Source organism: Hevea brasiliensis, chromosome 10, assembly GCF_030052815.1.
Source record: "Hevea brasiliensis isolate MT/VB/25A 57/8 chromosome 10, ASM3005281v1, whole genome shotgun sequence".
NCBI classification, from domain to species: Eukaryota; Viridiplantae; Streptophyta; class Magnoliopsida; order Malpighiales; family Euphorbiaceae; genus Hevea; species Hevea brasiliensis.
Window position 1 is genome coordinate 4,977,958 of NC_079502.1, and position 21,621 is coordinate 4,999,578.

Sequence of the window (21,621 nt, forward strand, 5' to 3'; positions counted from 1 at the left end):
TATATTGTGCACCTCTCTCATAAAAAATTATATCCACCACAATCAATAGGAAGCTGCCAGCTAAAAAAGCTTGGCAGAGTTTGAGTGGCGGATATTCCAATATTCATACTATCAAGTCGCAAACTTAAAGTATTTTGAGGAATATCGTATCATACGTAATTTTTAATTCTCTGTAAATTATAGCTAGCAAAGGTTGTTAGGAAAAGGGACGAGAGCACCTCACTCTCTAAGTTTTGAGATAATAGATATTCAGATTGCGTATTCTTTTGAGAGGGCTCAAAATGCATTGGAATACCCACCAACCTATTGCTAACTACATTAATGTTCCAATCATACCAAAAAAAAAAAAAAAAATCAAAAGCAACGAGATCAAGCTCTGGGTCTGCCCATTCTTCCCGAATCCTTCTTTGGAAAAGCGAGGAATAAAGGCAACAATTAAACATGGAGTGACCCCATTTACCACATAAGTTTGTGGTTGAGTATACCAATGCAAGATTTCTTCTTACGCAAATCCCAATATTCAATCCATATTTTGTCTTTCTTAATTGCTGCTACACTGCAATTTGGACCAAAAATCCTGTTAGCAGAGCCAACATTTTGGCAGATTTTCCTTTCCTTTTTCTTTTTCTTTTTCTTTTCTTCTTTCATATTTACCATATCATTCATAATTTCATTTTCTTGGGTCTCATGAGCTAATAAAGTGTCAAGAACCTGTTAAAATGGCTGCTAGCCTGCACTTGCACCAAAATCCAAGGTAGTGTCCACAAAGATTTTTTTGCTTTTCTTCTTCCACTTCGATTCACATTCATATTATTGCTCAGCTTGTCTGCTGATTTAGTGACAACAAAAATTAAAACATACCCTTTTAAGTGTATATATAAGCAGTGCTTTTTCCATAAGCCTTTGCTTGTGTATATCCAAAGAGTCCGAATTCTCAATCTCTCATAACAAAGCAAAGGAAAGTGCCCCTTGTCCGCGGTAAAGAACACATAATATCTTTATTAAAGAGAGTCCTTCCCTTCAGTGAATTTCAAAAGCTACATACGCATTCACTTTGAAAACAACCCGATTATATATTAATTTGTGCATAACCTCATTTCAGGGCAATTTCTTGCTTGTGACCTGAGTCCACCTTAGTCTTTCCCTTGGTCTGCACTCCAAGAACATCACCTGCAAGCTCATATACTAAACCCAAACCGCAAACTCATTCATCTTTTCTCCCACACCTACCAAAACAAAAGAAAAAGAAAATGTCCATACAACCACAACAACAGCCTGTTGTCGTTTACCCCAACACCGTTACTGGGCAGCCACCACCGGCTTTCCACTCTCACTCAAATGGATCATTTGGGACTGTTTTTATAGTTCTTGCCATGATTAGTGTTATATCAGCTATTGCTTGTTGCCTTGGCAGGCTCTGCAACAAGCGTACTCAAGGCAACACACACAGTAAACCCAGTAAGCAGAGCCAGCCAAACCCTAATGTTCGCCCCAAAGAAAGGGGAAAGGAGAGGGAGAGGGGAAGAGAAAGAGAAGGAGACCTTGAGTTTGGGTTTGAGAAGGGATTCCCAAAAGGTAGGCCAGGTGGAAATGGAGATGGTAGAGGACACAAACCATCTGAAAATGGTCATATGAAAGCTGCAAGTTACACTGTTGATGCTGGCCATCTAAAGCCTGGTCCATAATTATAGATCATTATGATGGGTTATTTTCTTCATGTATGTTACTTTAATCTCTGTTGGTTGCCATTTCTATCAAAATCCTTTTTTTTTTCTTTCGCTTTTCGCTCTTATATATTTTTCTAGTTTCAACTACAGCTTGAAATGTGTAATTACTGAGATTTGATCAATTACAGTATTTTTTTTTTCTTTCTAAGTCATATGAAATGGTTATAACGAGAGATCTATTGTGCCACTTTGTTGGTCATAGACGGGAAGGGGTGCTTTCTATTGTAAGAAACCAAGCATGCTAAGTGAAGACACTTAACTAAAAGAAAGACTGATTATAGTCCGACGGATTGCAAAAATTTCAAATCAAATTAAAAGTTACAGTTTTTGAATTCTTCAAACTGAAATTAAATTGATAAAAGTGAATTAAATTAAACTGAAAAAATAATTTTCACAGTCCAAAAATTATAAAATTATGTATTTAGTTTTTTTTTACAAACTAAGAATTATAGTTATAAATTATATAAATTAAAAATCTTTTTTTTTTTCATTGGTCATTGTAATTATAAAATTATGTACTTAATTTTTTGCAATAAAAAATTTATAATAATAATTATACTTTAATAAATATTAGAAAAATTAAGGGTTATTATTATATAAATCAATATCACTTATCAAAATCAAATTAGCCACCTTCTAATGCAATAGAAAATATAATATTCAACCAAAATTTTCTCCCAAACCTAATTTACTTACTAATACATTAGAAGTTGAAAAAATATTTATACAAATATCACTAAAGCAATCTTTATCTTTTAAAAAATTATTTATATATACTTTATTTTTTGTATTTATTCTCAATTTATTTTTTATTCTTCATATAAAATTTTTTATATATTTATACGATTTCTTTTACAAACATTTCTCAAAATATTTTAAATAAATTAAATATAAATACAAAAATATTATATAATCATATTTGTATTTAGTTAAATAATATATCGACAATGATTATATCCACACAGCGCGAGTGAAAGTCTAGACACCTATGCACTAAAAACTGAATCCATCTTGCTCTAGTATCCCTGACTGATGGTATCAGTGATGCCAAAAAGAATAATATATAAAATTCTTGAGTTGGACTCACACTCTACAAGCTTGAAACTCCATTGCTCATTTGATCACTTGAAGCAGCTAAACACTGTAGTTAATTTTTAATTCCAAGTGCAGGTTCATTCAGGTATGGCCTCCTGTGGTGTTGCAGGTCTGATGCAGGTGTCTGTTGCCCCATCACCTTTACATATTCCGACGACTGCCTAAGTTGCCCTGAGCCCCTCCATATCTCTCGTCAACACCATCTCTTATGGGTTGAGTTTCCAACTCTGCACTTGTGAAATTCGAAATTGGCGGTCCATGGGATACTTCTCTTGAGCGGTATTCTCCACTGACTGTGTTGAATTCGGAGCTATCATCACTGCTAAAGGCCATCCTTCTGAATCTCTTAATCTCCTGATTGTACTGACCAGAATCATATGCAGTGCTTTGGCCATACTTCACACCATTAGTGAGATCAGACATTTCTTCACTGTCCAATGCTCTCACCACCTGCATAAGGGTAGACAAGAAAGTTTATTTTTTGCGAGTGTTCAATTTGATTATATTTCCCATAATTGCATTATCATTAAAATCAGCTGAAAGAGAATGAATCAGACAACTGACTCTTGAGGTTTTTAAAAAATTGTCACCTGCACCATTCGTGGCCGTTTTGGAGCAGAATGACGAACACAAGCAGTTGCTGTCTCGATCATCTTGAACATTTCGCTCTCCATGTAACGCTTTTCAAGCCTAGGATCAACTAATTCACCAAGATCACCAGTTTCAATTGCTTGAATGAGGTGTGGACGAGCCTGCCATCATCACGTTCAGAAGGAAATGAAGATATATATTACTTTTGGTAACTAGCCAAGGTCGATCTTGAAAAGGATAAAGGAAATTTCTTGCTCATACCCATTCAACCAAACTTTCTTCCCCCAAAGGCTGAGTTGGATCGACAGGTTTCCTTCCAGTTATAAGCTCTAGAAGTACAACTCCAAATGAATACACATCAGATCTATCTGTCAATTTTCCACTTGATGCATATTCTGGTGCCAAGTACCTGAAAGTCAAATTGAACGATAATAAAGACCTGGAAACTAGCGCATTGTTGACCCGTTGTTGTTTAAGTTACAATGGATTGATTGAACACAAATTTTTAGGACACCCTTTCTTGGAGAGGTTTTGTAGGGACAGCCAGTATGTCATGGAAACAGATAACAATTTTTGGGCTTAATTAACCTCATAAAATTAAACTTTCTGGCATGCTGTATGCCAAAGAGCTAAAGAAGATGGATCTCAAAATGTGAAAACAGGTGACAATAAAACAAAAGACATTGAATCTGAATGAACTCAGATGTTACACACAATCAAAACCTACCCAAATGTCCCCATGACTCGAGTTGATACATGGGTCTGAGACGTATCATTTAGCCTGGCAAGTCCAAAATCTGCTACCTGCAGTTAAAGCAGTTATACAATAATATTGCAGGACTGAAGAATACATAGTTAGAGAAACCAAATATTGAGTTGCAGGGGAAGAGGAAGAAAGCTGTGAACACTTGCCTGTGCTTCAAAGTTATCGTCCAACAGAATATTTGCCGACTTAATGTCTCTGTGAATGATTTTCGGATTACCTACAATTGGTCACAGAATGAAAAGAAATTAGTCATCATTATTTTTTAGACGTTCAATAAACTGTGTAATTAAAGTTTAAGAGCATATGCTTACTAAAATCTACCGTGATCTAGGTACATAAAGTGACTTGCACATTTAAACATGAATTGGAGTACTTACAATCTTCGTGCAAATACGCCAAGCCCTTTGCAGCACCTATAGCGATTTTGAGTCTTTTAGGCCAATCCAACACAGGCATTCCTTTTGCTGTTGGCACGTATAAGAATCACACAAGCATAAGAACTTAAAATTTTCTATAGACAAATGAAATAAACAATAAGAAAAGAAGAATGATCACCTTACCATGCAAATGATGCTCAAGAGTTTTGTTTGGAACATATTCATAGAGAAGCAAACGTTGATGATCACAGATGCAATAGCCCACTAATGAGACCAAATGCCGATGATGAACCCGACTAATTATCTCAACTTCAGCCTTAAATTCTCGGTCGCCCTGTCCACTACCTATCTTAAGCTGCTTGACAGCCACTGCTCTACCGTCCTGCACTTGCCCCTTGTAAACACATCCAAACCCACCCTCACCCACAATATTTTGACGAGAAAAACCGTTTGTCATTTCCATCACCTCTTCATAGCTGAAATGGGTCTTAGTACCCCCTATCATACCGGAATCTCCAATGTTGTTTTGACTCCCATAGCTATCTGGTGATTGTGAAATTTGCGAACCATATGAGTAATTTGGCTGGCCAGAGAAAGGTGAAAAATTTGGCAGCTCTCCGTAGTAATATCCATCTGCATTAAGAAAACGGAAGAAAGCCCACATTAAATCAGAATAAGTTACTAATTAAAACAATGGAGGAGCCTCAAAATGGACATAGACTTTACCTGTTTGCCCAGCAAAACTTTTAGGGGCCATGTAATGGGCTGCATAAGGATCATGTCTTTTCTTCCTGTTCCTCAAAGCAAAAAAGATTGCAACTACTGCAATGAGCACCGCACCCACCAGCACTGCACCAACCAATACATTGGTTGTGGTATTGTCAGTACCACTGGTGCTGGCCGTGTATGATTGTTTCGTAGTAGAGGGAGTTGAAGATGAATTTCCTGATGTTGAGGCCCTAGAGGCACTAGGACTAGTAGATTGTGTAGGAGGGGACGCAGTTGATGATGAAGTCACATTTGAATTTGATGATACAGTTGTCGCATTGGAAACTGGAGGAGGAGGAGCTATAAATTCTGTCGGTGGAGGTGGAGATTCTACCGCTCCTGGTGAAGCAGGTGGTGGAACAAATTCACTAGGGGGTGATGATTTTGTTGAGGATTTATCAGGAGGAGGAGGAGGAGGAGATGAGTGGCCAGATATAGGGGGCGACTCATTCTTTGCCGGGGTAGGAGGAGGAGGAGAAGAGGAAGATGATGGTGGTGGTGACAAATTGGGCGATGGAGATGGCGGTGGTGGTGAGGCTGCAGGAGGATGTGAATTTGTTGGAGGTGGCGGACTATGAGGAGGAGAGCTGGAAGGCGGAGGTGATGATGGTGGAGGTGAAGGAGGAGGAGAGCTTGAACTTGTTGGAGGTGATGGTGATGAACTATTCACCTCAGTGTTAGAAGGTGGAGACGCTGATACAAGACTTTCCAACAACGGCTCTGGTGGTGGGGCCGTTGAGCCTTTAGGTGGGAGTGAAGAATTTGTTACGGCTGACAAAGGAGGAATTTCTGAAGAACTCGGCGTCTCCGCCGAATCAGACATTATCCTTATGGAAACAAAAATTCTCCTTCCTTTTCTATTATCTCCCCTTTATTTAATTCAATGGGTTGTGTTTTCAGAATTCTCTCAATCGGTTTTCCACAAAATTTTCTGGGGTAAACAAATCTGCAAATGTTCTTCAAGTTTCCTTTATTGATTAAGAGAAAATGTATCCAAATCTGTCCAATCCAACCAAAACCAATCTACAGAAAACAAAAATCTTGAAACAACCAAAGAAAGAAATAATAAAAGGGTATGAAAATGTGTCTCCAAGAACAACAACACCACCACCACCACCACCTTCAGAAAGCTATCCTGCAAACCAAAAAAAAAAAAAAATCTGTTTTTTGAGTGTAATATTTGTTGGGTTTTCTTTCAGACTAATAATAGTTGATGGGTTTGGTTGATTGTGTGTTGTAAAAGTGTAATCTTTGTCTTCCACCCTCTCAATCTCTGTCTCTGTGTGTTTCCGTTGCTTGTAGCCACGATTTCCGTTATTTCCGTCGCTCGCCTTCTGTCCTTGAGTCTCGGGTTACCGCGAAGTTTGAAACGCGGCGTCTGTTGTTTTCGGGTAGAGGCCCAACAACCCGATTCCAGTTTTCTGTTTGGCCCAACTCAATGGCCATATCGGTTATAGAGCTGGCAACCGAAGGCCAACAAAATATTTATTTTATGTGATTTATTAAATTAAATATTTATATTAAAATATATAAAAAATTAATTAACATATTTATAAAGTATACGAATTTATATATAAATATTTAATTTAATAATATAAATTTATTTTCATATAAGTTTAAATTCTTTTATATGTGTACCCTTTTATGTTTTAATGCTCTTTTTTATTAATTAAATCATAAAATTCTCGTATATTAATAGCTTAATAAGTCTATAAAATGTCTTAGTAAATAAAAAAAATTAAATTAATAGCTGAATAATAATAATAATAATAATAATAATAATAATAATAATAATAATAATAATAATAATAATGGAAACCGTCTTATCCTTGCCCTCTAAATAAGGTTAATTACTTAACTCTTAATCTCAATATTAAATAGTATAATTAATTATATCAAAAAATAAAAGTATTGGTAATACAATTATATTTTATGACTTTATTTACAAAAGTTATTCACAAATCTAATAAAAAATTTAAAAATTGATTTTTTTTAATTAATTAAATAATAGAATATCTTTGAAAATAAAATTAATTAAATAAAAAAATTTAATAAGTTTGTATTCTAAAAATTTAGAAAATTATGTTTTGTTAGTCTAACTAAATGTTTTAAAAAAAATTAATAATTTATACTTTTTAAAATTTTTAAATAATAAAAATATTAAATTCTAAATAAAATACATTAAAAAAACCATATAAATCTAAATAATACATTCATCACTGACCTATTAACCTTCATCATCTTCTATTCAAGGAATCTATGCTTTTTCAAAATTAATTTATCATATCGTGCAATACATGCAATGGAAAAAGACAAAGAAAGAGGTTCTCCTAGTCTTCGAAAAATTTAATGTAATATCAAAAGTCGGTGTGGCAGAAGAAATAAAAGTAACATTTCTTAAAAAGGAAAACTTCCTCTTCTCACACAAAGCGCATGGATTTAGATACAACCTATAAGCTTGCATTCTAAGTAAGCCAAACACAATCTTTACACGTCCTCCTGACTAATTCTTTAATCATAATTAATTAATTTTAATTTTCTTATACGAAATTCCCATAACGCCCTCACGTTTTTCAGCTCTCTCTCTCCTTGTGTTTAGTCAATTGGGGTTATTTATGTAATTTCGACACCTTTTCAAAGAGCAAATTCAACCGGGTCAAGAAAGGCTTGGGACCGACTCCAAGCTCCATATTTGCAAATCCGATTACGTCTTGGATGAGCAACTGCCGCACGAAAAAGTATTCAACCGCCAGAAGAACAGCCAACTATAAATACCACACGAAAGAACGGTTTTTTATTCTTTACAAAATCTTGTTCTCCTCCTTTGTTCAATTCTTTTTTGCTTCTTTTATCACCAAGTAATCATGTCTTCCACCCTCATTCTCCAGGTAGCTTCTCTTCTTGATTCTTGATTTTTTCTCTTGTTTCTTTCTCCACTTGCTGGAACTTTTTTTTTTCTTGTTTTGTTGGCATTGTGGGATGTGGGATGTTTAGTTTTGGAGTTTCTTTAATGTTTTTTATGTGAATTTGGTTGATGGGGGGGTTTATTCGGTTTTTGATTTGTGTGGTTTCTGATTTCGACTGAACACAGAAGCAGAAAGTGCAAGTTTATATTGAAGATCGAGGGTCTGTGATAATTGACAATGATGAAGACAAAATTTTGGATGCTGATGCTGAAAACTGTGAGGCTCATTCGGGTTATAATAATAATATTAATGACAGTTTCGAGGATTTTACTCGCAATGGAATGGTCAAGATTGGAGAAGGAAGCGCTGAGCATGACTTAATCAAGAAGACATTGCTTGAGGGTCTTGGAACACATGCAAAGGACACTAGGATTGTTGCCATACACAAAAACTCAGTGTCTGGTTCAGCAGGGAAAGCTCGGTGGCTTACTTTCAGGATTTTTTCACAGGCGGTGGCTGAAAGGCGCTCTGGGAATGCTAATCTGCGGTTTGCTTGGTTTGGTGCTTCCAGAGAGGAGATTTGTCAAGTCATTTCCCATGGATTTAGTCAGTGCGGTGAAACTTCTAATGGTCAATCGCATGGTGTTGGCATTTCTCTTTCTCCTGCAAAATTTTCCATTGATAGGTAAATTTGATTTTATTAATGATACCATTCTCTAGGATTTTTAGAGTTATTGTTTATTTTTATGCTAAAAATTCTTGAATATTTATAAGGTGGTTGAATATGTTCTGGTGGTGCTCTGTTTGATTGCCAAGAAACTGTAGGAAAAGTGAAGAAACTGAAACTCAATAGGAATAAGAGATACAAATACAATAATCTCTAACCCAAATGTTCCTAATCATCTACTTTGGATTTGGGAGCAAATTGGGGTACAAACGTTGACCATATTGCAATCGCTGTACTTCTCCTCTGGTTTCTTGGCAACCAAACAACAGCAAAACTGGAACAAGAAAGTTAGATTGGTGATGATTTTACTTTCTTTGCATTTCACAGTGTGGCATCATCGGCTGTTGATGAAAATGGTCTAAGGCATATATTGTTATGCCGCGTAGTACTGGGAAAGATGGAAATGATTCCTGCAGGTTCCAAGCAATTTCAACCGAGTTCAACAGATTTCGATTCTGGTGTTGACGATATTGTAGAACCTAGAAGATTCATTGTGTGGAGTGCTTTCATGAATTCTCACATCTTCCCTAGTTATGTCATCAGTATTAAGGCCCCCTCCTTCAATTGTAAGCAAATTCAGTACTTCGAATCTTTAATTTATTTCTGCTTCCAATCTGAGGATGACCTTCTTTTGTTTGTGAATTATTGTTCAGGTTTGAAGAGAAATCAAGTGAGGCTCTCCAGAAGACCCACCTCACCATGGATGAGCTTTCCCGCTTTGTTGTCTATATTGTCTAAGTTTTTAGATCCTTCTCAGATGGCTTTGATTTTCAAATCTCATGATGACTTTAAAGTAAGTGTATTATATTATAATCATATCCATCTTTTTGCATCTATTTCTTGTCTTGGATATAGATATTAGATATGCTTATTTCTGCAAATATTTTCAATCTGCAGAAAAACAAAATTACAAGACTGCAACTAATCCGAAGGGTGAGGCAGATGACTGGAGACAAGCTCTTGATTGATATAATTAAATCTTGTAAAGAAAAGGTGTGACTTTCTGAATCAATTCACTAATTTAGTGGTCTCATTCAAATTTTAAGGTGTTTCGTCTGATTTATTCTTGTTTAAACCACAATTTTGAGCGAATTGGTGTACATGCTGGGCCATCTTAACAAGTAGATATCTTGATTTCTTAATAACATAATAGAAATACTAATAGAGGCAACTATCTGGCAGCCATTAATGTTCCGGTAGGAATATGAAAAGGGTAAAATGTTAAAAAAATGTAAAAGGTATAGCTGAAATCTTGAATTTTGGACGTCTGGTTAGGTTAGGTAGATGGAAAAGTATGACTAGGAAAATATTTCAGTAATTTCCTGCCTAAGCAATGTGTGTTCACAGAATTTACTACTTTGACAGGAAGTAAGCTAGTCTGCGTGAAAGAGAAGAACTGTGAGTTTTTTTCATTTATTATTGTAAAAGAGAACTGTTGAGATTCTTGCTATTAAGAACCCTACAATCTTGGAAATTCTCCAATATTGCAAGAGTCAAAATTTTTCCTGTGCACTGCCTGTTATTTATTTTACTCATTTCCTCTGAACGCTTATACCTACAAAACGATGAAAAATAGGGGGTTGGATTAACCGTTTTCAGATTATACCATTTCTTGAAATTAAAATAAATAAATAAAGAATCACTTTCACTTTTGCTATGGACCAGGGAATCCAATTGTTGAAAGAGATTTCCAAATGAAAGCAATATTTAACAGGAAAAAGAAAAGGCAAAGGAATAGAAATAAATTCCTTTGACAATGTGAACACGGAATCCACTAAATACCTTATGATGTTATGGTTCAGTTCTGTACTTCTCCAACTAAAAGATTGAAATCTTATTCTAATGCAGCTTGTGATCAGAACATCTAGCAGGGGCACCAAATATTGACATTCTTACAATCTGCAGCCAGCTTTTGTAGCAGCATCTAGAAGCAGCAGCAACAACTAAAACAAGAAGAAATGTGATATAGCTGACGGTGATAGCATTCTTTTAGAATGTTAGATGTTACAGCTAAGCTTTTTCCATAGTTTCAAACTTAAACCAGAAACTAAAAGCAGTTGTAAATCCCTTTTCCAGCAATTATGTCAATTTACAAGATTGTTTACTTGGACTTTATTCCAATTATCAATTTACAAGATCATTTGATTGGATTTTGGTTCAGGTTCCAGTTTATACCGTTGAATTCTTATTATCCTTTTTTTTTCAGTCACAAAAATGAATGGATTTGACTGCAGAATCAGATCCTACTTTGGTTGAAGAAGTGTTTTTGCCATTTTATCCTATTTAAACCTGTCATTGAATAATCTCCAAGAGATCTCTCACTGGCCCAACAAGAATATTAACAGTTACTTAAACAGGCCTCATTGAACCCACCAAATTCAGAATCTGCTTGCCAAGTACATAGTGATCAATTCAGATTTTCTGAGAACCTGAGAGGCCGAATACATAACATACAAACTTAAAATTGGAAAACTTATGGTTGAAACTTAAATTGGGTCTTCCGACCCTTTTTTCCTTTTGTAGCTTCTCACAAATATGATGGAGTATACATGCAGGGGATTCCTTTTTATACTTTGGGGCAGGTGAGGCGTAAAAATGGTCTGCTGCTCCTAGCCTTTGTTGAACAAAATGCTTAATTGTCCTTCCAGCTGTGTAACATCAGAATGGAACCTGTTATGATGAGATCTAAAGTTTTCAAGAACTCTAAGGACAAGTTACCACCTTCCAATTGATGCGTTTACTTGTCCTTTCCAAGGCATTGAATATTCAAAATTGAAGCAGTAAAGTGCAACACATGTTTCAAGCATACCTTTAAAGGAAGTAGACGTACCTCAGAATTTTTATTTTTCTGTTCCTGCAAGTCGTCAAGAAGCTGCCTAATCCTGGTATAGAAAAGCACAATAAACAATGAGAGAAAGAAATCAAACATTCTTTTAATGGGAAGGAAACATCTCACATACCTTAGTTGCATATTGATAATCTGAGATTGCAGTTCCCTTCCCCTTGCAGAAGCAGAAAGCATCTGCGATTGTGAAAGTTCAACCATGCCCGACAACAACAGAGCAAAATAAAAAAATAAAAAAAAATTAGAGAGAGAGAAGGAAAACATAATGCCGCAAGTGCCTCATTGTAATTCTCCCTTATTTTAAATGCCAACTTAAATTAGCTGGATGTTTTGTGTTGTAGGGAAAAAATGGCCACTTCCATATTTAATGTTTCAAGTCAATAAGGACCACACAACCTCCCACTTAAGTCTATAAGCAATTTCATCATGCAGACTGAAATTTTGCTTACGTTCAGAAGTATATATCATACCTGCAAGTACTCATTGCGGCTTGTGGCCTTCATAAAATCTGTTAGATTATCCACATATCTTATCAATCTTAAAGTTTGCTCCTGCCAGAAAGATTTGAGAATGACGAGAAATGCCAAAGCATGATGTTTATCAAACACAGCAACAGGAAAAAGAAAAAATTTCAACACACACCCTTTGCATAGTGTTCTGCTGCAATATTCGCTGCAACGAGGATAATAATGAAACAGATGTGCTTGTCATAGAATTCATGGATCCTCCAACAAATGAGTTAATTGACCCCATTGGACAACCCTGCAAGAAACAAAAAGTACCATTGCTTATATTGGTCAAACTACTAGCTAAAGAAAGGAAATCCCTTAAAAAAAATAACATTAAACCTTGGCTACTGATACGCTGAATTTTTTGCAAAAATATGCTAGCCCTCATTTTGTTTTCAGAAATGTTTCATTCTATGCAGTTCAAAAACCATAATTTCTGTTTTTGCATGTAATATATACCATACCAGCATACCTTTGGACTGGAATCTGCCAATGGGGCTTTGAACTGCTGGCTGCATTGAAAATCCTGATCACCTGATGTATTTTCACTAAATTAATAAACACAGCAAATTCTAGTGTTTGTGCAAACTAGCTAGAGTGCAAATATGTTACCAGATGGAGAACTACCGTTGTCCTTCTTCTGATGGTGTAAAAATTGATCACTGCACATAATGAACAACTGCATTATTAATTCTATTAATGATATCATCTCTCTGAAAATTTCAGTAGTTTTTACCATGCATATCCTTTTTTTTTTCGACATGACAAGGATAAAAGTAATAGAAATAAGAAGCAAAATATGGAGGCCTAATTTTCAGTGCTTAAATTCCAAGATTCACATAATTGGCAAATTTTAGCTTCATAAGCATGCTCGGATTAATAAAAACATGGCGGTGAGAAGAGCAGATGATGTGGAGCCTTCACACGCAGTATTTGCATGGCAATAAGGGAACATGAAATTAAACATCACAAGGGGAAAAAAAAGCATCCAAACACATACCCTAGTTCTGTATTAGATCTGTGTTTACGAGTTAATATGCATAAGTGGTTGAATTAGAAAGTCCATAAAGAAGCCAATAATGTTCTGGATTCTGGAACTCACATTTCACTGTCATAACTGACTTTATTTGGAGGAACGTCATTCTTTAATTGTACTGACCAACTGAAGGATGAACTTTCAGAATTTACATCGCGTGGTAGAGAGCTAAAAAACTTCAGATCATCACTTCCAAAGCTTCTAGTTCCTTTGTCATTGATTGATGATAATACCAACATGGAACCTTCACTAATTGAGTGGTTAGCTCCTTGCAGATCGAAACTATATCCGTTGACATTATCTGGATGACTATCAAAGTGGCCGCTGCAACAAGGGAATTGGCAATATAAATGAATACTTATACGCCATATTTGTTTAAGATGGACATTATTTATGTGTCATATTGAAAGAATGCCTTTAAGCATCGAACAATCGAACATGAAGCACAAAAATTATCCTCGAGGCAGTAAGCATATTTGAAATTGAGGATGATTATTAACTATCTGAATCCATGGGAAAGGAAAATTAGACGTACTTGAGCGCTTGTAGAGGACAAACGGGATAAGAAGCCAGTGAACTCTCAACAATTTGAACACTATTTCTCTCTTTTGAGCCATCCTGAAACCAATGGAAGGTAGACAGTAACCATCCAGATAGGAGCTCATGACTCAGAGGCTGAAACCATAGAGCAAGCTAAGTTCATTGTTAATACGTTATATTACCTCTGGCAAGAGGCTTGTTTTTTCAAAATTAGAATTATTTTCCCTTTGCATTGACAACCTATCTCCAAGTACAGCTAAATTATCTGATCCCCCCTGCTTGCTGCTCAAATCTCGATTAGCAGTTGAAATGCCATCATAATCCTGAATCTATATGTGAAGCAGTAATCTTGCAAGAGTAAGAACATCATCTGATTTGTTTACATACCATATCAAACCTAGTGGGGAAAAAAAAAGGAAAAAAAAAAAAAACTAGAACAAGGTATATAATTCAAAGGCATGAACCTACTTACAAGAGCAGCCTGTTTTTTCAAATCCTCCAGATCAAAATTCCATTCACTGATTCCTCGTATATACTCTTGCTGCAAAGTCAATAAGAGCTTAAATTACGTTAAAGTTCTATCCAGTTATGATTATTATTAATCTGGCTGATTTTTTTTTTTTTTTGTCACATATGCAAATTTTTTTTTTGTCACATATGCATGCTAGACTAGATAAAGTCCGTAACGAGAGTATTAGAGAAAAGGTAGGAGTTGTGACAATTGAAGATAAGTTGAGAGAAGGGAGATTGAGGTGGTTTGGTCATGTGAAGCGTAGACATACGGGAGTTCCAGTTAGACAAGTAGAGCACATTAGGTTAGAGGATAAAAGGAAAAAAAGGGGTAGACTTAAATTGACTTGGAAGAGAGTATTACAACATGACCTAAAAGCATTACACATTTCTGAGGATTTAACCCAAAATCAAAATCGTTCAGAGTGGAGAAAGCGAATCCATATAGCCGATCCCAAATTTTTGGGATAAAGGCTTAGTCGAGTTGAGTTGAGTTGAGTTTGGTCACATATGCAAATTTTGTGTTAGTTGATGTCAACAGAGAAGAGCATTGGTATGAGACTTCAAGTTATATCACTGCAGCATGGACAATAAATACTCAAAAAAAAAAATAAAAAAAAAAATATTTTAATTAGGTGGTGCACAAATGATTCACAGACCAGAGGCATTTGTAGATGTCAGCGTGTAGAAAGCTGCATAGATGTAACACCCTTGATTTTTTATATATTATTATTGGGCTTCGTGTAGGTATCCTCAATTCGCGGAAATTCGACAGTTGTTCGGATCTGTGAATTTCCGCATGACATCAACATCGGAAAAGTCTCCCAATTGGATCGAGGTTTTGGCTACCCCACCATTGTCAGGCATCCCGAGCGCGTTCCCGAAGTCGGAATCGGCAAAGGTAAACCCGAACCTTTCTTTTTACGTAATTTTCTAGTGCTTAAATAGGATTAAAAATCCATAAAATATTCGTGGTAGCTTAGAAAATTACGATTCTTTTTGCAATAGCTTAGTAATATTGCTAAGGACCGCGGGGCAAAGTTTTATAATTTTTAGAGCTTATTTGGGCAGTTTTTGCAAAAATGATCAATAATAAGGACTAAATTGAAATTTTGCGTATTGTGATGGATGACTGATTTGATGGGCCCAGGAGGGGCTGTGTGATATGATTGAACTGTTGATATATGGATTGTGAGTATAGAAGTGTGTTTTGAACCCTTTTGCAGGTTGGGTAGGTCCTAGGTATAGGGGAGACTCTGCCGGATTTTCGGCACGACTTAGGACGTAATTGGTCTTTTTCTTTGTTTGTATTGAGTCAGATTGTATTAAATAAATGTAATATGATTGTCAGGTGAGCCGGGACAGCCTTCTTCCTCCGCCCAGCCGCCATTGTAATTTGTCGTCAAGTCTGTGAGTAAAATATTAATTTTAATTGTAATTTCGATATTATTATATGTTCAGCATGCCCATGCATCACTTATATGCATATATTTATTTAGTTAAACTCTAGGCACGATTTATGTTGCATTCATAACTGTTAATATGCCATGGATGTTGTTGTGGTAATTTGGAGCAGTGTGCGTGCGTTGGCGTGCGTGTGATGTGGTGTGGACTATGGATAGGACGGGGTAGTCACGGCTTGAGTAATTCGCTGGGACCCGTTCCTTCGAGGGGTAGTCACGGCTTGAGTAATTCGCTGGGACCCTCGATTTGGTTATTAAGTGGAAGTCCGAGCTTGAGTAATTCGCTGGCACCAGGTTGGATTTAAGAGAGCTGTATAGGGGATCAGCTCCCATATGTTATGATTGATACTACAGGGTGTGTGAGTGCTCCAAATTACCTTTTTGATGTTATGATGTGAAAATGTTGTTTATGTTGCATTTCACTCTACAGGGTGCATTAGTTCAGATAGTTATAGAGATTATAGTTAAGATTGATATTTTACTCTCTGAGTCGAACGCTCACTCCTGTTCAAAAATTTTTACAGGCCACAGGAGGATATTTATTCTGGGTTAACCTGCTTTTATACTTCGCAGGTTGTTTATCGATATTTGTGTAATTTTATTTACTCCTAGAATTTCCTCATGTGTTAGCACTAATAATATGAATATGGTCTCTAATATTATATTCATGTTGGACCTGTAAACTTAATATTTTAAGTCTGTTTTGATGGATTGGATGAGGGAGCTGAGCTCCCATTTATTATTATGTTGATGAGTATGTGGAGGGTGAGCTGAGCTCCCCAATGGATGGTTTATTGTGTTTACAGGTCGGGTGAGTCGAAAACTCCCCGTTGGAAAGTCCATTTTATGGCCGGACTCTGTCCGTTTGTTTTCTTGAATTTGGGCCCAATGGGCCTTAGAGTTGGGTTAATGAACAGTTAGGCTTACTACGGGCCTCGGGGGCTTTAGGCTGGCCCAGGTCCTAGTGCTGGTCCGGCCCATAGGTTGGGTCGTGACAAATGTGGTATCAGAGCTTAGGCTCCAGATTCATAGGAAAAAATTATCTATGTGACACCCCTTACCCGTGTACAGTATACCCGAGTAAGTAATGCCACCTGGTGTACCGGCACACTCTAATATTCCTCAATTAATTTAGACAATGCTTTTGCATATAATTTATGAAATACAATTTATTTAAACCATTCATCAAAAGTATCATTCATTTAAGGTTCCGAAAATTTTAAAGAAAATCCGGCGGAGTACCGGCTAAAAATGGAGAAAACCGTTCTTCAGAACCTGTTAAAAACACTTCCAATAGACAAATTCATTCATTCTCAACTTCAATATCATCACAAAACTCAATATCAAGGTTTCAACAATTTTTCAGTTTCAGGTTTCAACAACCTTTTCATTTCTCAACATCCATTTCTCATATACAAGCAATAAATACATGCTCAAATCTTGCATTCATAGTCATAACTTTCGTTATTTACATAAACATCAAAATATATTACATGAGTTCAAATACATGTGAGAAAATACAAATCTGCTACAAAATATCAAAATGACAAAATGACACCTAGTGCCCTACCGATGCAATCGCAGTAGTGAGGTGACACAGACATCGAGCGTAATCGGATGGACTCACCCACCTGTGGTCTACTGGGCTCACGATCGGAATCTCCAGTACTCACGCGTGGCAAAGCAACGCGCTAAGCAATAATGCTTAGTGGTGCAATAATATAATAGAAGAAATTGGCAAGAAAATAAATGTGTATGCAAAGTGTATGCTTTCTTTGTTTGATTTTGGTATATTCATTAATTCATTAACTCTATTCACTTTTATTCATTTGGTTGCCCCAAGTAACCTACACTAGACGATCGGATCGATAACGGGTAAATCGCACCGGGTACCTAGTACCTCGGGCCGTCACACCATCGGTCACATACGTATCTCGGCAGGTAAAAGCGGCTAACAAGTCAGTAAATAATATCCGCACAAGGCCAAGTCTCAATACAAAGTCAGAATGGCTAAAAGCCATGAAATCACGAAATGGCATTTTTGCCATGTGCAGTACAGCTAACTGAACCCTATTGACATGCCAAACTATCCAAACCAATCTTGTTAGGTATACTAGGGCATTTGAAACTCTTAAATTTGTCAATTGTGAATTTCAATTTTTTTGGTGTTACTATTCATCATTGGTCAACAAAAATGTTGACTTTTAGAATAAAAATGTGTACATCAACTTTGGCACTCCCAACATACCACATTTGGTGTTTAAAACTTGTTGGCATTAAGTGTTTTTACCATTTCTAAGCATTAAACCAAAGGAGCAGATTTTTCAGATTTTGTACCATAATTTCACTGTTCCATTGGACACTGTTACTGTTGGAATTTGAAGAAATGTAAAACATAAAAGTTGTTCCTTATTTTGTCTAGTTGAATTTCTTTTTTTGAATCACTCCATTTGGAGTTTTGTAGCTCCAGATATGGCTCAAAAACCCAGGCTGTCCGGATATGCAGTCTGCAGAATTTTACCATATCTACAGTGCATGAACAGTGACTTGAGTCACTTGGTTGACTGGGTTCTGGCCATAATTTGGGGTAGGTTCCTTCATGAAAGTTGTTTTTCTATGTCTTAACTTGTTGCTGTAAAAATTTCAGACCAATTGACCAAATATACAGTGACTTATGGCCAAATGAACAGTTACTGTTCATTTGGTCAAATTCTGCAGAGGTAGTTTCAGGGTTCCGGATTGTGGCTGAGTTTTGACCCTTTTGCTTTGGTCTTTCGGGCATGGTTTCTTCAGCAAAAATGTGCCATTATAAGCCTAGTTTCATGTCCAATTGGCCAAACATCAATTGGACAAACACAGCCCAAGTTATGGCAGTGCAAAGGGACTGAAATTTCAGTCCCTATGCTGCTGTCCATAGGGCAGATTTCACCTCACTTTGCCATAGCATTTTTCAGTCCCATTTATGGTCAACATATCTAAAATGGTCACTAATTGACCATTACAATGTGCCCTAACAATTTCCTAAGCCAATTCACACTTTCACCTTTCCAAACCCTAATTTCCATATGAATTTTTCACAACATGCTTTAATTAACTATCTCTTTCAATAATCACATGCATACATGGTTTAATCTTGATATCTAGTCCACTTTAAGCCCATCAAAACACTCATACCTTTTCATTCAATAGGGCTGCCAAAACTTAGGGCATGGATAGACATAGATTTCATTCATTTTAGTTATAAATTCCTACTTATTCCAAGTCTCTAACATAGAATTTAAAAAGCTTTAATTGTATATATGCACTAACCTTGTTTGGGCAGAATTTTCCCAAGCAATTCCTTCACTTTCTTGGCTTTTCTTGGCTGCCAAAGGCTTTAGCAAGGTGCTAGGGCAAGTTTTAGTGAAGCTAGGTTAGGATTTTATGGTGAGACAAGGTAGGAAATCAAGCTTGCTTGATTGAGCTCCAATGGAGGGTGGAAGGAAGGGTTCACGTTTTTGGTGGAGAAGAAGGAGAAGAAGAGCAGCTGATTTTTGGTCCTCATTAGTCTTCATTTATCTCTTTAACTTGTTAGTCAAAGGATGGCTTATTTGTGATTGGTCCACATTTCCTTAATGACATCACTTTGAGGTCATAATTTGCATTTGTTGCATTTTTCTTTTCTTTCCTCCACTACTCATTTTCAATTTAATTTCTAGCAATATTTCTTCATATTTTATGTCATATTAATTATTTACTCAACTGGACAAGTCGGCCAAAAATCACCTCGGAAGGCGAAATGACCAAAATGCCCTCCGTTTGGCTTAACGGGTCAAAATCGTCTGTACCGATTGAAAAATTTTTCTAGGTATTTTCTTGGCATTCTAATGCCATGGGAACCTCAATTACCCTTCTCTGGAGTCCCAAAAATTATTTTATAATTTTTCCCCCGGGTCTAGGGCTCCTCGTTGCGAGAACCGCAACTTCCCTCCGGTGACCCATCGCTTGGGCACCGGCTCGTTTGACTCAGTTGTATTTTATTTCTAAAATTTTTACTAATTTTTTCTTATTAATATTTGAGTTAATTAGGGTTCCTAACTTTAGTTTAAATATTTTTCCGGACGTTCTAGCTGTCCGGACCGACACCAGTCACCGGAACAGTAGAATGTACGGAGTGGTTACCGGGAGGGTGTTACAATATAAGTGTTGGGAAGAGTCTACTAGGAGTCACATGCGGAGTATAGGATTCTGTTTCGTCTTTTCCTGTAATTCTTTGTTTCTAGATTCTACGTTATACCTCGGGAAATATAAGATTACCTCAGTTAGTGTCTTGATTTTCGTGGAGTACACAGAAATGTGAAATAGAGTTTGTAGACATGTGAGATCTATCATGAGGATACGTACTCCAAGAAATATTATATTTTTGTCAGTATGGGTTTAAATGGTGTGCCCATTTCGTGTAAGACACGAGTACATAAAAGTGAGTCTTAAAAGTACAGTTGCCCTAGATAAGGATGAGGATACCACTCACCGGCAACATCGTAGATGACCCAATGTAATAAGTTTGTGATAATAGAAGATTCAGGAGAGATAAGAAATTAGGAGACCTAGTCTGTTAGGACGTATCGTAGTAACTATACAATATTCTCGATGTCTGCTCTGTAAGCTGCAGATTACAGTACCGACATGAGATTATTGTGTAGAGCTGCGTGCATCCCCGTGGTGCTCCATAATGAGGGTGTTTGAGATGGCTTCTGTTTTGGTACAGTTATGCGCAACGAGTTCTATATTTGCAGAGGAGTTGGGAACTCTGGCTAAGAGTTTAGAGTTAGAATATTGAAAGGTCACGGTTGGGTGATAACTAGAGTCAGTGACTCAGTTACCCCAGCATGAGCTAGAGTTTCATCAAGAGTTGCCATCAGACCCGAGGTTTCGGACTAGTTGCAAAGTAAAGGTGACACTTATAGAGTGAGAATAGTATACCTTGTGTGTATCAGTATGGAATAAAGTACAACTCTACTACCTAGAGAAGGTCGAAACTATGAATTGATGATTTATAGAGCTATGATATGATAAAAGAGTCATTAACTTGACATGGTTCTGGCAAGGTGGTAGATGTAGTACCTTTGTTGCAGCAAGTTAGGATATAGTCCTATCTTTTCAGAATGGATCGAAGGTTATTACTGATAATGATGACTTATGGAATAGTGTCCCAGATGGGACTGTAGAGTGTGGTAGAGAGTAGTTGGCTCGGGTATCCTGGAGAGGATACAAGTTCCATTATAGGAATCATATATAATCAGATCACGATGGATGTAAATCCTTTGAATTGGATGACGGGTTTGGGTGCCCGAAATCTTAAGTTTTGGAATTGAGTAAACATGGAAAATAATAATAATAATAATAATAATAAAAATAATAATAAATAAAATTACTGCAGAATCAGTTCTCGAGGTAGTAAGGGTATTATGTAAGTTAAAGGATAAGAATAGAGATCATACAATAAAAGTATGACTGTAATTTGCTGAGTTCCTTTCTAATTTCAAATTATTCAAAACAATAGTATAATCTAATTATAATAGTGTTAAGAGTAATAAATTAGCGAAGATCAATCACAGAAGGCCAATGGATAAAGAAAGTGCAGAATGAAAGTTTGGGCAATTGATTGCAGATGCAATATAATCTAAATGCTAGTGGAAGTACTAGCTAGAGTGGTCAAAGGACCAAATCTGAGTAGCACAGACATATGATAACGCGATAGAGACTCTGAAAGATATAGTTA

General features: G+C 36.4%; 3 protein-coding genes and 1 pseudogene across 4 annotated transcripts in view; 2 read left to right on the forward strand and 2 right to left on the reverse strand.

Annotated features, from left to right (window-relative positions):
- Positions 1–117: 117 nt before the first annotated feature.
- On the forward strand, positions 118–1,855 carry LOC110631671 (uncharacterized). Its single transcript, XM_021779582.2, has one exon. The coding sequence runs from the start codon at positions 1,251–1,253 to the stop codon at positions 1,683–1,685; it is 435 nt and encodes a 144-aa protein (XP_021635274.2). The 5' UTR covers positions 118–1,250; the 3' UTR covers positions 1,686–1,855.
- A 756-nt stretch (positions 1,856–2,611) lies between these two features.
- Positions 2,612–6,714, reverse strand: LOC110631620 (proline-rich receptor-like protein kinase PERK13; annotated as a pseudogene).
- Positions 6,715–8,059: 1,345 nt separating this feature from the next.
- LOC110631619 (probable inactive poly [ADP-ribose] polymerase SRO2) lies at positions 8,060–11,117 on the forward strand. Of its 2 annotated transcripts, none has more exons than XM_021779505.2 (6): positions 8,060–8,212; positions 8,416–8,915; positions 9,285–9,523; positions 9,611–9,750; positions 9,855–9,950; positions 10,806–11,117. In XM_021779505.2, exons 1-6 carry the CDS (start codon positions 8,189–8,191, stop codon positions 10,842–10,844), a joined length of 1,038 nt encoding a protein of 345 aa, XP_021635197.2. In that variant the 5' UTR covers positions 8,060–8,188; the 3' UTR covers positions 10,845–11,117. The 2 variants fall into 2 exon arrangements, with proteins under 2 accessions (XP_021635197.2, XP_021635199.2); XM_021779507.2 differs by lacking the exon at positions 10,806–11,117 and adding an exon at positions 10,323–10,469.
- Positions 11,118–11,415: 298 nt separating this feature from the next.
- Positions 11,416–21,621, reverse strand: part of LOC110631655 (serine/threonine-protein kinase BLUS1) — a 97,326-nt gene continuing 87,120 nt past the window's right edge. Inside the window, 11 exon segments of the mRNA XM_058128986.1 lie at positions 11,416–11,605; positions 11,788–11,839; positions 11,918–11,979; positions 12,273–12,353; positions 12,445–12,564; positions 12,784–12,845; positions 12,924–12,973; positions 13,414–13,671; positions 13,883–13,965; positions 14,070–14,216; positions 14,360–14,428. Of these exon segments, the coding sequence (XP_057984969.1) occupies positions 11,567–11,605; positions 11,788–11,839; positions 11,918–11,979; positions 12,273–12,353; positions 12,445–12,564; positions 12,784–12,845; positions 12,924–12,973; positions 13,414–13,671; positions 13,883–13,965; positions 14,070–14,216; positions 14,360–14,428 (1,023 nt within the window). The 3' untranslated portion in view covers positions 11,416–11,566.

What these genes read in the sequence shown, in the direction of transcription:
- LOC110631671 (XM_021779582.2), top strand. Translation starts at nt 1,251, where the DNA reads ATGTCCATACAACCACAACAACAGCCTGTTGTCGTTTACCCCAACACC.
- LOC110631619 (XM_021779505.2), top strand. Translation starts at nt 8,189, where the DNA reads ATGTCTTCCACCCTCATTCTCCAG. An exon ending in GCAAAATTTTCCATTGATAG is followed by an intron (nt 8,916 to 9,284) that starts GTAAATTTGATT and finishes TGCATTTCACAG; the next exon opens with TGTGGCATCATCGGCTGTTG. An exon ending in TTAAATCTTGTAAAGAAAAG is followed by an intron (nt 9,951 to 10,805) that starts GTGTGACTTTCT and finishes ATTCTAATGCAG; the next exon opens with CTTGTGATCAGAACATCTAG.